The sequence below is a fragment of the Arvicanthis niloticus genome, chromosome 10 (genome assembly GCF_011762505.2).
Source record: "Arvicanthis niloticus isolate mArvNil1 chromosome 10, mArvNil1.pat.X, whole genome shotgun sequence".
Classification (NCBI taxonomy): Eukaryota; Metazoa; Chordata; class Mammalia; order Rodentia; family Muridae; genus Arvicanthis; species Arvicanthis niloticus.
In genome coordinates this window covers 65,520,551-65,537,238 of record NC_047667.1, presented here as the reverse complement: position 1 = coordinate 65,537,238, position 16,688 = coordinate 65,520,551, and the positions used below count along the sequence as shown (strand labels likewise).

Sequence of the window (16,688 nt, the reverse complement as noted above, 5' to 3'; positions counted from 1 at the left end):
GCCTGGCCATCAGGCAAGATGGCCTTGAGTTCCTGATTGTCCTGTCCCACCCCACACCAAGCGTCGTACTCACAGCCAATCATCATGATGGCCACTGCGAAGATCTTCTCGATGTCTGTGGATGGGGCAATGTTACCAAAGCCCACACTGGTGAGACTTGTCATGGTGAAGTACAGCGAGGAGATGTAGACAGAGTTCTTGCTTGGCCCGCCTTCCCACTTCCCCGAACCAGATCCATTAAACTGGTATGGAGTGCCAATGTCCAATGCCAGTTGGTAGAGCCAGCTGTTGTTGCGGATGGTCTTGGTGTCTTCATCAAAGATCTCATAGTCCCCAATGCTGTACCAGATACAGGCCATCCAGTGGGCAGCCAGCCCGAACACGCACACCAACAGGACCAGTACCGCGGCTCCATACTCGATGTAATGGTCCAGCTTGCGGGCCACTCGCCCGAGACGGAGCAGCCGCACAACTTTCAGAGAACTGAACAGGCTGCTGATGCCCTGGAAGGGGATGGACACAGAATCAGAGAGAAAGAACAAAGGCTTGGTCTCTCGACCCCACCACTGCCATTAGGTTAAGCATTGTATATGCTTCCATGACATGCAATATTATACAACCCTTTGAAAAACTTAAAATTAGAATGCTTTTTGAAAAACTATTCTTTATTTTAATTTTATGTGTATGAGTGTTTTAGCTGCAGTTACATATGTGTACCATGTACTTGCCTGGTGCCTGTAGAAGCCAGAGGGGAATGTCAGGGTCTCTGGAACTGGCGTTAGAGGCACTGCCAAGTTTGCATGCTGGGAATCACACCTGTATCCCCTATAAGAGCAATAAAAGCTCTTAACTGTTTGGCCATCTCTCCAGCCCTTCAAAATCTGAACTCTATTCCAAGGTGTCTGGAATAGAGATTTTTATTTAGTGTTTTATGACTTGCTTGAAAATTAAACAAGTAGAGATATTATACATGAAAACAACAAATATGTATATTTCCACACCATTAGTTACTTTAAGAAAACTTTCAAGGGTTGTATAATATTTCATATTATACAATATGAAATATTTGAGTTGTGTATTGCATATTTATTTCATGTGGCAATGAATTATAACACTACATTGCACATAGGCAAATAAATATGTGTGTATTAGAAAGCAATCCGGAACCACAGGCTGTTTTTGTTCTAGTTTTACCTATTTTGTTATAAATGCATGTATTTACCTAATGTCTGTCATTATCATTACTTTGATTATTAAGAAAAAACATTTGAAATTAAAGTTAATTGAAATGCCAAGCATGGTGGTACACACCACCTTGTGTGGATACCCAATTTTGATTTCCAGTAGCAGAAAGTAAATGAATCACAGGACAAATAAACAGGCTTCACAGCCACAGAACCTGCAACAGCTGTGGTGGTTTCTTATCTGTTAACGAAGTTCACTATCAGCATGGAAGTTCTCAGTGTCCTCCCTCTGCTGGGATTGACCCTGGCACACAGAAAGAGCGGACGCAGTCTTCATACTTAGATGCAGTCGGCTGATAGGGTAAGGGAGATCTCTCTCTACAGGGATCTCTCTCTGCACCCTAGCCAAGGGTAACCAGCTTCCAGTTACAGAGTGAACAGCATCCGCAGCCCCCATGAAGGAGACTATTTTGGGAGTCACAGGAGTCTTTGGAATGAGTCAGAAATCAAATACCATGTATGCAGCCACCCACATGCCACCTCCTCCTGAGGGTCCCAGCTCAGAGAAAAGCGTGCTTTCCAGGGTGAAACTGCCTTCTCGGGTTTTTCCTAGTTCATATACAGCTCAAAACAACACTAAGTCTTCCAGAAGCCCCCAGAGGCCATCTGCCTCTCCTTGGCCCTTCCCTTTGACCATCCCATGCCTCCGCCTCCACCACAGGAATCCTCCAGGCTACCAATGCCTACACCACCTTCTCATCCTCCTTCCACATCCTTGTCCCTTCCTCTTCCATCACAATGACACCACAGTACATTGCCCCCGCTCTCAAAGGCCAAGCTATACTCCAGCTATACTCCCAATGGCTACGTGGTAGGTAGATACATGTGGTGCCTCCTCGGATTGGCCTCTCAGCCCAGAAGGCCTGAGCTATAACTCCCCATCTGGTGATCTAATCATCCTGCTTGTCACTGACTCCACCATGGGGCCTCCATGATGACCCTAAGTCAGACTCCATCCCCCCCCCCCCCGCTCCTCCACAAGTCCACAGTGCCTGTGTCCATTACCACTAGACATGATCTCCTGTGATAAGGTCCTCACTTCCCAAAAAAGGTCACCAGGAAGTACATCTTCCCGAATACAGGAGTCACCTGTTATACATGTTAGAAGCAAGTGGGTTGAACACTTTGGAACTTCAGTCCCCATTTTGGAATCTAAGACACCACGGCAAGTGTAGCACATGCTCAGAAGGAGTCTGAGGTGGGGGCATGCTTTCTCCTCCTTTCCTTAAGGAGGGTCTGGAACTTCATTGCTGTGTCTGTACAGTGGCATGTCGTTGCTCAGAGACTGTGCAAACTCTCTTTTATCACATTAGCAGCTGGAATCCTGGCATTTCAAGCTATTAGTTTGGCTCCCCCACATCCCTACTTTCCTGTAGCTTAGTTCATGACATAGATAAAACAGAACACTCCAAACTTCTTTTTCATTTGAATACATTAAAACTTGACAGGGCCACATGCTAAAGAACCAGGCTACCCCAGAGACTCCTCGCAGTGTAAAACCATCTCACATGGCAAGTAGTTTCCTGGATGCTTTATGGAACCTTGGCATTAGGAAGAGCTGGGAGATTCCAGGTGGGTCAAGGAGAACAGAGGAGCAGCAAGAATAGAAGCCATTGAACTCATCTTTGCCTGGAGGCAGACTCCAGAAATCTCTGTGGCTCCTCTGTGATATCACTGATGGATGCAGACTGAGGTGGACGGTCTGCAGGCTTCAGACTTATGGTGTGCAAGTTTTCAAGATTTACTTAAATGAGCAACCCAAACAAACAACTCATTAGAACTCATTAGATTTGTCTTACCTCGCCTTGTGTGAGTCTATGAGTGTGTGTGAGAGAGTGTATGTGTGCAAGTGTGTGTGTGTGTGTGTGTGTGTGCTCTTCATGTGAATGCTAGGATCCAAACTTGAAGCCTTGTTTGTGCAGCAATCTCTCTTACCCACTGAGCCATCTTTCCAGCCCCTCTGGCTTCTCATCTAACTAGACTCACCCATTGTCTCTTCTAGAATATTTTTTTCTGCCATAGATAAGACACTGAAGTCACAGTCCGTTATTGAAATGCCATTGGGGGAGGGGGGGAGGGATAGTTTTACCAGACTGCAACATCTGCTTGTGAACACGATGGCAGCCATGGCAAATTAGAAATATAAAAATCATTTTCGTGACCATCTTCTACCCTCATTGATCAGCGGCCCCTTGGCCTGCATCCCTTTTTGTCTCATGCTTCTGCACCTCCATGTAGTGAGGTCTAAGACCTGCCTGGCACCTGCTCCCCGGGCTTCCTGTCAGCACTGGCCTTCCCTGTTATTCTCCCTCACACTCTGAAATTAAGAACAGGGAGTTCTAAGCTCCACACTTGCATCTTTCCAGACAAGAGTGACTCAGCACTCAAAAGAATAACTACTACCTCCCCCCAGGTGACTGTGTCCTCCTCCAGGCCCGATGAATGGCATTTTAATCATTCTTCAAACAGGTTTTGAGGGATGGGAGGAGCTTCAGGCAGAGTAGGGTGGCCGTTGTCAGTACCCCACACCTCAGCTTCCTTTCACTTTTTATCTTGAGATAGAATCTCACCATGCTGTCCAGGCTGACCGTGAACTTATTCTGCAGGCCAGAGAAGCCTTCAACTTGGAAACCCCAGCCTCCCAAGTAGATAGGATGAGAGGTCTGTACCACACCAAGCTTAACAAATGTGTATGGAGCTCCTACTCATAAGTCAAGCACTGGAGACAGACCAGTGATAACCCAGACCCAGATCTTCACCCACCTAGAATTTTTAATTAAGAGGTACAGATAATAGGACAAACTCTGAAGTAAGAGCTGCTGCATGACAGCATCCTAACAGAGCAGGCACAGCCTATGCACAGAAGTAGCAGGAAGGTGGCCAGCCAATGTCACTCAGCAGACCGTGGCATCAAGGCGAGGCCCGGGGAGACAGGTTGTGAGCCATGAGGTGCTCTAAGAAAAACAAGCTCCAGACAGAAGCAACGGCACAGCACCCTGGGGTGTGAAGGGCATGTCATACTCTGTTGCTCAGCTGTAGACTGATGGGTCCTTGGGTCTAGAAGGACAGTGTCAAGGAGAGACGTGATTTCCACCATTAGCCCTTCAGGCGCTGAGGACATCACTGGATTCCTGAGACCTTCCAAGTTCATCATAGACCTACTCTTCAGATGAACATGTGAATGCAAAGGTAGTGACCAGCACACGGACTCCACCTTCCATCTCCTCCCTTCAGAGTCCTAGCTCCGCACAGATGCTCTGCGGTGTAGTTGAGTGGAAACCTACATTGTACTGATACCGAACTTAGTGGTCTGCTAAAAGGATTGTGATGCTGATGTGGAGGTTACACCGAGAGACTGAGGGATGTCGGAAGTACCCATCTGGGTGTGTCTGCGTGTTTACAGAAGAGATGAACATGTGGGTCAGTGAACTGAGTGACAGAGACCTGCGCAGACTCCAGGCAGCACCAACCAAAGGACTAAGAACTCAAATGAAAAAAAAAAAAAAATCAAACAGGAAGAAAGGTGACTTCAGTCTGGTGATGTCCTCAGTCAGGAAGGTGATTTCAGTCCCTCTAGCATCTCCGTCCCAAACCTGTGTGCTGTCTGATGCCACTTTCAGGCTTGGACCAATGATCTTTAACCTTGGACTCAAATTTGCACTCAGGGCCATGCATGGGGGTCCCTCAGGTCTTTGGTTTCAGAGTGAGGGAGTTGGGGTTACTCCTTGGGTCTCTCAGACTTCTGCCCTCTGAGATGAAGTCATACACCAGCTTTGCTGGTTCTGCAGCTTTTAGGCAGCCACCACTATGGACCTGTTCAGCCTCTGTGACCATGTGAGTCAGCTTGACACAACCCATCCTCGTGTATGTGTGTGTGTGTGTGTGTGTGTGTGTGTGTGCGTGTGTGTCTGTATTTATATTTACATATATACATGACTTTTCCACTAGAGGTCTGTCTTTCCCTAACCCTCTTTTTCTTATAACAGAGACTGGCCTTCACAAACTCCTGATCCTCCTGCCTCTACCTCCCAAGTGCTGGATATAGAGCATGCTGCAGCACAGCTATTAATATGGCCCTGGCAATGGGACCCAAGACCTCACGCATGCAATAAGCAAGCATGAGCCGCATACACCAGCCCCCACTGGCTCTCCTCTGCCTAATACAAAGATTTGCTACTTTATTAACAAAAACTGCCTGTGTGTTGTCTTAAAAGAAATGACTTCAAGAATACTCCATACACTGAGAACTCAGAGCCATTTCTGTTGATAATGGGATAAACTGGTTTTACCAGGTTTCATTGGAAGTTGCGCTCTGAAGCTGGGATTTAATTTGCCTCCCCTTACACATTTCAACCTTGTACTTCAGCCATGCTTAATTCAATCCAGTGGGTATTTTCTGAAACCTGGGAAAAGAAGACACATCCTGAACAATGGAGAAGGGATAGAAAACCAGGACAGCCTAGTCCCGTGACCTCACGCTGCCTGAGGCCAAGCTCAGAGCAAACAGAGCACGCTGCTGCACGGGGAGCAAGCTCTCTCTGCCACCTGCAGATAGTCAGCAGGAGGCACAAGGCTGTGCACACAAGGGACTACTCTGGGCTCATGCAGCAGGAGGATGTGGTTACTGAGCCCAAGGGGAGCTTTTTAACCAAAAATGGGATTGCCTACACCCTTCTATCTGTTTAATTCACTAACGTCGCTGTCCAAAAGCCACATCTGCAGTCGCTGTCGAAAACAGTCATTGAAGGAAGTCTAGAAATCACTGCAAGGACTGCGGACATCCGTCCCTCGTGCTTACTCAGAAGCATGAAGCAAACTGTGTGCTCCCTCGTGAACTTACACCGTCAAGCTTCCCCTTCTGAAGATACTGGGAATAAGCTCTTGGTTGTTAAAAAAAAAAAAAAAAAAAAAAAAAAAAAAAAAAAAAAAAAATCCAAAGGAGAAGGAACAGAAAATCTGGACTTATCAAGCAACATGCCCGTCACTCAGAATCCTAAATTCAGTTTTCTTCTTCCACAACAGAGGGACAAATCCAAGTGCCCTGGAATGTATTTTCTCCCTGTTCTCAAAGGAAGAAGTGCAGTCGCACTGTGCCCTGAAGCCTGGACGCTACAATTTTCATTTTCTTTGGGCTAATTTGATTTAAATCTCAGGGATAACAGATAAATCTCAGGGACAGTCAGAGTCTGGTGTGGGTGAAAAGCCAAGTGAGTTTCCTAAGAGTCACAGATGCCCCAAAGACTGTGACCAGAGTGACTGGTCCCTTATCTCTCTCCTGGCTTAAGCTCTTTATATACAAAACAGTCCTGCGGCTAGAAAAGCGTCATTCTAGAAAGCAGCAGAGAGGCATGGACCAGTCATTCCCCACACGGCCTCTTTAGATTCAAAAGTCTCACACATGCCCAGTCTGAACATAAGCCACTCCAGTCAGTCTCACCCTGACCAAAGATCAAGGTGCAGGCAGAAAGGCAGGAGCCCCCAATCAAGTGGCCTCATGTCAAATGCTAGGAACTTATGGCCCAGGCCCCCTGGGGGATGGGCAGTAGAGAGGAGGATTCCAGCAGCTGGTTTAGGTGGGTGAATGGTTCCCTGGAATGCAAGGCAGGAGTGTGGTACTGTCCAGTACAGGCCAACAGTCTGAGCCCCTGGACTGAGTCTGAGAGGGTGTAGTTGCCATGCTAACAGAAGCATCCTGTTAGAAAGTAAGACACTCTAGAGACACTGTGTTCCCTCCTTGGCTATTAGTCTACTCAAGCAATGGTCCCCAAGAAACTAGAATTTCCCCAGTAGTCTCAGGGTGAAAGAAGGAAAACACTGGACAATCAGCCTCAGGTAGAACTTGTCCCCCAGAAAAGGCCTCTATAGGTATAGGCTTACTCCAAAAAGGAAGGGGACAACAGGGGCTCTCAGGACCAAGGTTTAGGTAAGAAGGACCTTCCAAGTTGGTGGCTTCCGTTCTCTTCATTCATGGTTTTAATGTTGGCTAGCCTTCATTGATATTCCTCAAGATCTCAGAGGTCATTCCTCCCACAGCACTAGGGAATGCTGGGTAAGAATCAGTGTACCATCACAGGGGAATGCTGGGTAAGAATCAGTGTACCATCACAAGGGAATGCTGGGTAAGAATCAGTGTACCATCACAGGGGAATGCTGGGTAAGAATCAGTGTACCATCACAAGGGAATGCTGGGTAAGAATCAGTGTACCATCACAGGGGAATGCTGGGTAAGAATCAGTGTACCATCACAGGGGAATGCTGGGTAAGAATCAGTGTACCATCACAGAGGAATGCTGGGTAAGAATCAGTGTACCATCACAGGGGAATGCTGGGTAAGAATCACTCTACCATCTTCATTCCCTGAAGAAACCAACACATACAGGGCTACACTCTGCAGCCCTCTAATCTCTGAGTATAAGTCTCCATGGGAATATTCTGAAGAAAAATGATGGTTCCTTTCAGAGGGTTTTGGAAAGAACACAGTTCTGAGGTCTCTGGACGTCAAGTACAGAGAGCCGTCATCACTCAGTAGATAGAGTTTCCTTGCATACTAGGCCCAAGAGACAGCAGGGTCAGATTCAGCCTTCAGGGTGGCTATTACAGAACACTCAAAGGCTCCCCAGAGTTTCAGCCTGACCCTAGATGAGGTCACTGTTGCTCAGAGAAGAGAAAAGACCTGTCCAAATCTAGCAACCTTCTAAAACTCTGTTCTCTGCCCCATCCACACACAACCTTGGCATGGTTTTATTACCACTGCCCTGGTTTTGTCCTTTCCAGAATGTTCCATCCTGGAATCATCTAGCATGTAGCCATGGACAGCTGAGTTCATTCCTAAGTAACAGATTTCAAGGTTTCCCTGAGTCTTTCCATGACTTCATAGCTCACTTCTTTTGAACACTGGATAACATTCCATTGTCTGTAGGTAGCCGGGTGCATCCATTCATCATGAAAGGAAAACCCTGGCTGCTTGTAAGGTTTTAGGGATTAGCAGTGGAAGCGCCACCTGTCCCTTCTCACATGGCTCTCAGCAAAGTCACGAGGCCACAAGAAAATGTCCCACAGGACACTTTGAAGGTTGATATGCAATGTCCAGAGCAAGTGCTGGCAGTAACAGGGTCATCCACAATTGTCTTCTGAAGTCATGATGCACTTATGCACAGTGACTGTGCTGGATATCGCATGTCAACTTAACACAGGCTAAAGTCATCTGAGAGGAGGGAGCCTCAATTGAGAAAAATGCCTCCTTAAGATCAAACTGTAAGCAAGCCTGTACAGCATGCTCTTAATTGGTGATTGACAGGGGAGGGCCCAGCCCATTGTGAGTGGTGCCATCTCTGGGATGGTGGTCCTGGATTCTATAAGAAAGTAGGCTGAGCAAGCAATGAGGAGAAAGCCAGTAAATAGCACCCCTCCAAGGCCTCTGCCTCAGCTCCACCCTCCTGGTTCCTATCCTGTTTGAGTTCCTGTCCTAACTTCCTTCAATGATGGATTACAACGTGGAGTGTAAGCCAAAGAAACCCTTTCTTCCCTCGCTTGCTTTTTGGTCATGATGCTTTATAGCTGCTGCTTTATATTGCTTAGAAACCCTGACTAAGACACCGACTTAAGGGATCTTCCTGGTGATGCTCAGAAGCAAAGCCCAGATTTGTGCAGAGCAGAGTCCTGGGCTGCAAAGGCAGCAAGCAGACCAGCACACAGTAGGCATGACCAATAAAGAACAGTGGCTAAAGACACTACAGACCTTGCCAGATCTCTACTCACCAGGGTTCAGGGGTGCTAGGACTGCCAGAGGACCCAGAGGTCACCTGGTCTGTAATCCTCATTTGAAAGAAGAGGGAACAGAGTATGCAGAAAAATGGCTCAAACACGACAGACACAAACCCTGGTCCTGACCCTCATGTGCTGCACACTAATGTGTGGAAAATGAGAAGAAACCAGGATGTACTGATTTTACTATGGTAAATATACTTCAAACTTAACCACATTGTACATTTTTTTTTGTTTTTTTTTTTTTCCGACATTGTACATTTTAAGATACACCTTAGTACTAGTGAATGGACTTAAGGCCTTACTTAATTGCCCACTTCATAGGTAAACGTTCAATCACTGGGGTTGCTCAGGGGCCTTGAACTTGCTCTACAGGACAAAGTCCTAGATTTTGAAATCCTCCTGCCTCAGTCTCAAGAGCAGCTGGAGTAACTGTGCACCATCAGGCCCAGGTTAAACCCACTTTTAAAGGTTGGCTAAGGGCATTCAGATGTTCACACTATTGCCCAGGTCTTCACCACTGCCCACTAGAGCACAGTCTTCACCTCTCAAGTTGAAACCAGTGCTCCCCAAACAACACCGCCTTCCCTGCCCAGCCCTCGGAGCCTCTAGCACAGGCCTGCACTACCTTGTGCCTTCAACTGAAGAATGTACACGGTGCTGGGGGTGCTGGGGATGGAGCCCAGGGCACATCCCGGCCCTTTGTTTAACCTTTCTGAGCCTCCGTTTCCTTCTTTGTAAAGTGAGAACCACAGTAGTTCCAACTTTTGAAGGGTTGTGGAAGTTAAGAAAGGTCACGTGTACCACATGAAGTTCCAGCACACAAAACACGTCATTAAGAAGTTTCACTACAACACAAATACTTTTTTCTTGAATATGGTGGTCAAAGTCAGTAATCCTAATGTTTGGAAGGTGAAGGCAAGAGGTTCAGAATTTCAAGGTTACCCCCCAGCTACACACTGAGTTTGACACCAAAGGCTGAGTAGTAGCATGCCCAAGATAAGAGCAAGAGGTGAAGCTCAGAGCTTCTTTTTTATTTTTTTCCGTTCAGTGAATATGCTGGCCTGCCCATCTTTCCAACCTTGGAAGGGGGGGGGGGACGGGGATAGGGGATCCCCAGAACAAACTGGCTGGTGATAGTAGTCACATGGATAAGCTCTAGGTTTGATTGAGAGGCCTTGGCTCAATGGATAAGGCAGGAAAGTGATGGAGGATGACGCATGCCATTAACCTTAGGCTTCCATTTGCATATATGTGCACACTCCCACACATGCAAGAGCATACATACACACCCACACACCCACACATACCACACATACCACACATACCACACACAGATAAGAAAAATGTTAAAACAAGATGTACTAACTTGTGGAAAGATTATACAGTTATCAGTAAAGTAACACAAAGGAAGGCTTTGGGTCAGAAATCCCGGCTTTATGCTGGCTCTCTGTGGGGTCCCCTTGCAGGGCTTAATGGCTATGCAAGTTCGTGAAGTGAGCGCTCCCTCCTCTCATGTGGGTGGTGATGATAATAAACCATGATTGTGGGTATAAGGCATTCTTCTCACATTTCAAAGCACTATACAAATACAAGCTCATTAAAATTATAATTACGGTGACTATTACAGAAAAGGGTTTACGGCTCAGCGAGACATTCCCTATATAAAATGTGTACGACAACATAAATCATGTGTGCACTTTAGCTGAAGACTGGAAGGAAGTGGGGGGGAGGGGGATGAAGAAAGTCATTGTGTTAGGGCGGGATCAGCAAGCGTTGTCTGTGGGAAGCCAAACGCTCGGAGTCTTCAGCCTTCAGGGATGTACACGTGTCACAGCAGCTCCACTCAGCCCTTAGGGCCCCAGAGCAACTGCAGCCAGAATAGAAACAAAGGGATAGGCCTCGTCCTTACAGAGCTTCTGCTGTAAACACCAACATGGGAATTTTGCATAATTTTCTAATATCACAAAGTAGTATTCTTTCTTTTAAAGTTTATTAAACTCTTTAAAGTGTGAAGATCCATTCTTAGCTCCTGGAGCATATAAAACAAGTTCAGACCAGCTTTGGTCTCCAGGCCACCCCTAAGCTAGGGAGATATGCAGTGTATAATTTCTTTAATGCTATAGTGTGATTTGGGTATGTAGACAGAGAGGAGGAGATAGCATAAGTTTCCCTGGAACTGCTAGAGCCTCTGAAAGCCAGCTATGCTCAAATCTAAGCACAGTCAGCTGGTTCACATCACACACACACACACACACACACACATACACACACACAGGAACACACACGTACCCTGGTCCTCCTTCCTCCAGGGAGACTTCCATCACTAACCTCAATTTATAGGTTACCATTAGATTATGCAACTCAAACGTAGGAAAGTGTGTTTGTTTAACCCAAGCTTCCACCATCAGATCCCAGGTTAGCTTCTTTTGCCCCAGACACAGGAAAATCAGGGCTGGTTTAGTGCCTCCTAGAGTCTGAATGCAACACTCCAGCTTGAGAGGTTAAACAAGCAACCAGAAAAGAGGGGTGTCCAGAGGCAGGGACTGGAGGGGATAGAGAACCCTCTAAACTTCTGACATGTCAGTACTCTCTGCAGATCTGCCACAGCTAGGTCCATTGCCAAGGACAACATTTCTCTGGTCATTATTCTGGACCATTTCAAGCTGCTGCAAAAATAATTTTATTCTGTGCACAAAACCACTTACTATAATGACAGGCCTCAGCGACATTATGTGATAACGTTCTACAGAGATGGTGTGAGCCAGTGGTCTGGGTGTTGGCAGGATTTTAAACAAGTAAAAATGGCGAATAGCAACCCAGCCATGTGGAACCTGCTCTAATGGAATATAGTTTGCTTTAAAACCAGGGAGGAGAGGACCACCAAGCCACAGAAACACAAGAACAAAAACAGATTTATAACAAGGAGTCCCTGTCCCATGCTATTCTTGTTCTAGAGCCCTTGTAGCCCCTCCAGAGTGCCACCTACTGCTCAGGAGACGGCAGGGCAGGTATCATCATGGTAAGACCTGCGCCAAAGCCCTAGAACGGAGCCCAACTATACAGTATCACTCACCGACACAACAATTTGTGAGACAAACACCAGGCTATGAGATCCCTGCACATCACTTTGTCATGGCAACCACTACACGGAGTAGAAACCTTTGTCCCTTTATAAAGACATAAAAACAACTGGCAAACACTTGAAAGACTCACATGTGGGTGGCTCTGCATGCAGGAGCCGGGGCCTCAGGATTCAATGCTAAATCAAAGGATCTCGGCTTTCACAGTACTTGACCTCTAGTGGGAGACACAGAAAGCAACCAAATGCATGTGTGTGTGTGTGTGTGTGTGTGTGTGTGTGTGTGTGTGTGTGCGCGGCCGCGTGTGTGCATGCACACACACAATGGGGTGGAGAGAGAGGGAGTAGGAGAGCAAAATACTAACTAAATGTAGAAAGTTCTACACAGAATACAAAAGGAATAAATTAAGTGGAGTCATTCCTAAAGAGGGGGGAGGAGGTTTTCTAGAAAGTGCCAACCAACACTGAACACAGCAAGAATATCTCCAGAGTGAAATGACCCTAAGTTTCCAAATTCTGGCCAGTAGGCCCTGCTCTCTGAGGTCTCTGGGGGTTTCCTAGGCGGACCTCTCTACACAGGGGTGCAGAGGAAATGAAGGTGGGGCCAGGAAACTCGGGCACCTCTAACAAAACTGAGAATGTGAGGAATGCGAGCAGAGCCTGCAAAGTGTCCACTCCAGCAGCCAAAGTGGGATGGAGTCCTGCTAATTATACAAAGAGCATGCTCTGGACAGCAAAGGCACTTGAACCTGCAGTGTGCAACTGGCAGAACGGGGCTGAGCCGCTGTAACGGGCTCCTCTGTAGCCGAGCTAACGGAAGCTATCAATCTACTCAGAGCCTGCGGGACTGTGTTTATGAAACTGCCTTGCAGAAACATTTCTTTCTGGTTTCCCTGGTCATGGTTCTGGGGGTTAGCAAGATAAGCTTTCCTCGGGAATGGAAAAATTACATATCTGCCACGGGATAAAATCCAAGAGATTAATCTTCTTCTATAATACTGTCATGTTATTATAATATCAAATCCTTATGATAACTATCGACTATGTATCATGAATAAAAAGAAATATGTTACCCAGGGTGAAGAACAGAGCTATAGTCCCTAGCTATGAAGAGGACAGCTCCCGGACTGAACTCCCTGCTCTGCACGGCCTTCAGTAACAACAGCCCTGTCTAGAACGTTCCCCTCTCTCTTACTGCACACACCCCTTTCCTCCTTGGGTGTAAGCCACCTGTTCCTACTCCTTGTAGCAGTCCACTGTCATCTCTTGCACACTGGTCACTCTGTCACTTGCTTAGGGCTTGCAACCTTCAGCCTCAGTCCCAAGCATCTTCCAGAGGGACATTTTTCAGTCATGCCATGAGACTCTGGCCCCACGGACCTGGTTTTCCTTCTCTTTCTCAGATCTTTACTACTGTCCATATCCTGTCTCAGGACCTGTCGCTTCACAAGGCTGTATGAATTCTCAGATCTCCAACCTTGCATGTTTCATTCCAGTTCCACGGCTCCTGGACACTCATGAATGCACACTGCATAGCCCCTCTTCCATAGGTTCCGGACATGGTTAATGTGAGTTCTATCCATAAATCCTCACCTACCTGTCAAAGCACACAGACAGCGTGCACAGAGTCCTCACTATGTGCCAGTCCTGACTCTGGCATTAGAAACAATGAACATTAAAACTGGCTACTTTTTTTTTCTTTTCCATAACCCTAAGTTTTTCTCTAGAAAGGCAGAGAACATGAAGATTTATGCTAAGCCTTGCATTAGCTAAGCTCAGAATCCAGAAGTCTGAAATGTCTCTAAGCCATCACTACCTCTTACACTGACCAAGCTGTTTGTTTGTTTGTTTGTTTGTTTGTTTGTTTTGAGTCTCAAAGTCTCTCTAGGTAGCCTAGGCTGCCCACTTCACGGAATTCATGGTTCTGAGAGAAAGGCAGACACCAAAAGGGATCAGAGTATCAGTGATCTGAGCCAGAGCAGAAATTAGAGTTGGCCATCTTACCATCGTCTGACCGCCATCTTTACCACCCAGGGCATCCATCTTTTTACAAAGGACACACTCACAAAAGTCCACTAACACTGGGTTGTCCTGTCAACTAAAGATTCATTTTACAGAGAAGCCCACAAAGCTTTCTTACTATAAATGGCTCTGCATCTCAGTCTAGCCTGTAATGGAGGCTTCCAAGCAGGCTTGTTTGGGTTGCTTACGTCACAGCTCCCCAGGGAACAGTGCACACTGGCGGCTACATCTTCCCGTACGTTACCCGAGCTGGACAACCACATGCGACCTAACCCAGTGACCTAACCCAGCAATGTTTTTACGAGGGCTCTTGTTTGGTTGGTTGGTTTTTTTTTTTTTTTTTTTTTTTTTTTACTCCTTCTTTGATATACAATGATAGTGTTTCTGTCTCAAAAAGTTAGTCCCACTTTTATCTGACCCAGATAACCAACACTGTCCAGTATTCCCAAATCCAGTCTCCCCCCTCTGCAATTACACCCACACCTCCAGGCCCATTTTCTAGATGCTCAAAAGAAAAGGTATCTTCCTTTGAAGGGCAAGAACACTGCCCCTGCTAATCCCCATCTTGGTGCATCCCACTACTCAGTCCTACAGTGCCTGCAATGTCTCCTTCTCCCCTGTGTGTAAGCAAGCCTTTCCTTCTGCCCAGGCTCAGACTACAGAAACCCTCACCAAGGACCCCACTCCTCCACCAACTGAGCTGATCCAAGCCCAGCTGTCACCCCTCCCCCCAAGCCCCACAGCCCTCAGGGCTGTTATGACCATAGGCTATTCCAGATCTGCTGGGGTGGGGGTGGGGCTCCAGGTTGAGTAGTTGCTATCTCTGAAATGCATAGTATGACCACAGCTGCATTTGCTTTAAAATGTTTCCCTGGCATCTGTGACAACCCTCTCTTGCTTTCCCCTATCTTTCTGGAAAATTCTTGAACCCCCCTCCCCCACTGCCACAGCTTTTATCTCCTCTTACATAGATTACTCCAACGATATAGATTCCTCAACTCAGACAGTTCCTTTTAATCAGATCTGCATAAGGAATTCCAGGTTCTTCTACAATCTTCTCCCTGCATGCTCTCCCAGTGAGTGTGCAAATCCATTAGAATGCATCCAAAGCCTTCCCTCCCTCTCTTCCTTCTGAACCCTGCAGAGACCTTCCGTGTCCTTTCTGGCTATCTTTTCTCTCACTTAGGAACTTAAAATTAAGAAATGCCCACTACCAGGAATGCCCATTACTGCCAGATAATATACTCTGCTAGATATATTATCTCATGTTCACATAAGCAAAATTATTTTAAATACACATTTCTACAACAACACTAAGCACACTCCACAGTGTAAGGAACAGGATACAGCAATCGTGGCTCGTCTACCTATGCCTTCTTTCCCAGCCTCCTCAGCGGCCCCTAAATACATAAGTGTTGTTTTATAGAGAAGTATACTGAGGTATAACAATTACATGTATGCATAAAACCCATCACCTGCAAGGACTTCCTCTCACCCCTCCACAACCTCTCGTGTCAAACAGCCCACGCTCACCACCTCTTTCTCTGGCAAAACCTCAAGCTGTTTTCTACACAATGGGTCACAGAGTTCACATTTTCTAGAACTTTGTATTAACTGAAACGTGCTGCCTAGGGTTTTCACTCAGTGAAAGCGTTTTATGACTTGTCATGATGTTAACGGCACCCAGGGTTCACCCTCTTCGTTGCTGGAAGAGAGGCATCCTACTGTAGACATGAAGCACAATTTGCCAACCCCTTACCCATAGAAGGACTAGGGGCTGTGCTGTTACATAAGACCTGATAAAGCTGTCATGAGACTGCGTCAGCTTTAAACTCTATCTGCAGTCTTCTCTCTGGCAAATGAAACCCAGCAGCTGGGTAACAGGTCTGTTTAATTGTTCCAGATACTTCTCAACTGTTTCCAAAATGGCTGCCGTAGCAGCCCATCACGCTGGTGAGCTGAGAGCCCACATCCCCAGCAGCCTCCTCTACGTGGGTGGTCAGTCTTCACACACAGCTGCTCTAGCTGGTCTGCTCCAGTTGTCTTCAGTGGGATGTCCCTGCTTTAAAGCCTTTCCTTCACAGCTGGTGACAGGTGACACGTTTGCCTGTGTTCACCTGCCATGCTTATAGCTGACTAATATCTTAGGGGTTTTGCCTTTTTGTTAGTTGGGCATTTGTCTCCTTGCTGAGTTGTCAGAGTTCATTGCAGGCTTTGATTACAATCTCATATTAGACACGTGACTTGCATGATGTGTTCCCAGCAGGCCAGTCATCCTCAACACAGAAGCTTCCGAAAACCGAATGACTTCCCAGATGCTCCACCATTCCAGGATTTCCTCGTTGGCAATGTCTGTTCCACTGTCCTCAAGATTACAATCTTTCTCCTGTGAGTCTTAATCCCACAAGTCTCCCAGCATGCTTCTTGCTGTATAGTAAGCCCAGGGCAGCAAGTCTGATACAGGTATTCTGCATGTGCTGACAAGCTCATCCCCCTTGCTTCCGGTCTGCTGGAATGAGGGCTGCTGCTGTCCTGTCCTCTGTTGTAGCTGCTGTGTTGTTCTGGGCTTGGTTTTA

The 16,688-nt window shown here is 46.7% G+C and overlaps 1 protein-coding gene across 2 annotated transcripts in view; it reads right to left on the bottom strand.

The window, feature by feature from the left end:
- Nucleotides 1-16,688, bottom strand: part of Kcnh1 (potassium voltage-gated channel subfamily H member 1) — a 305,856-nt gene that overhangs the window by 164,034 nt on the left and 125,134 nt on the right. For both annotated transcript variants that reach the window (XM_076941632.1, XM_034513126.2), the window contains exon 7: nucleotides 74-503. In XM_076941632.1, the coding sequence (XP_076797747.1) occupies nucleotides 74-503 (430 nt within the window). The remainder of the gene's footprint in view (nucleotides 1-73; nucleotides 504-16,688) is intronic.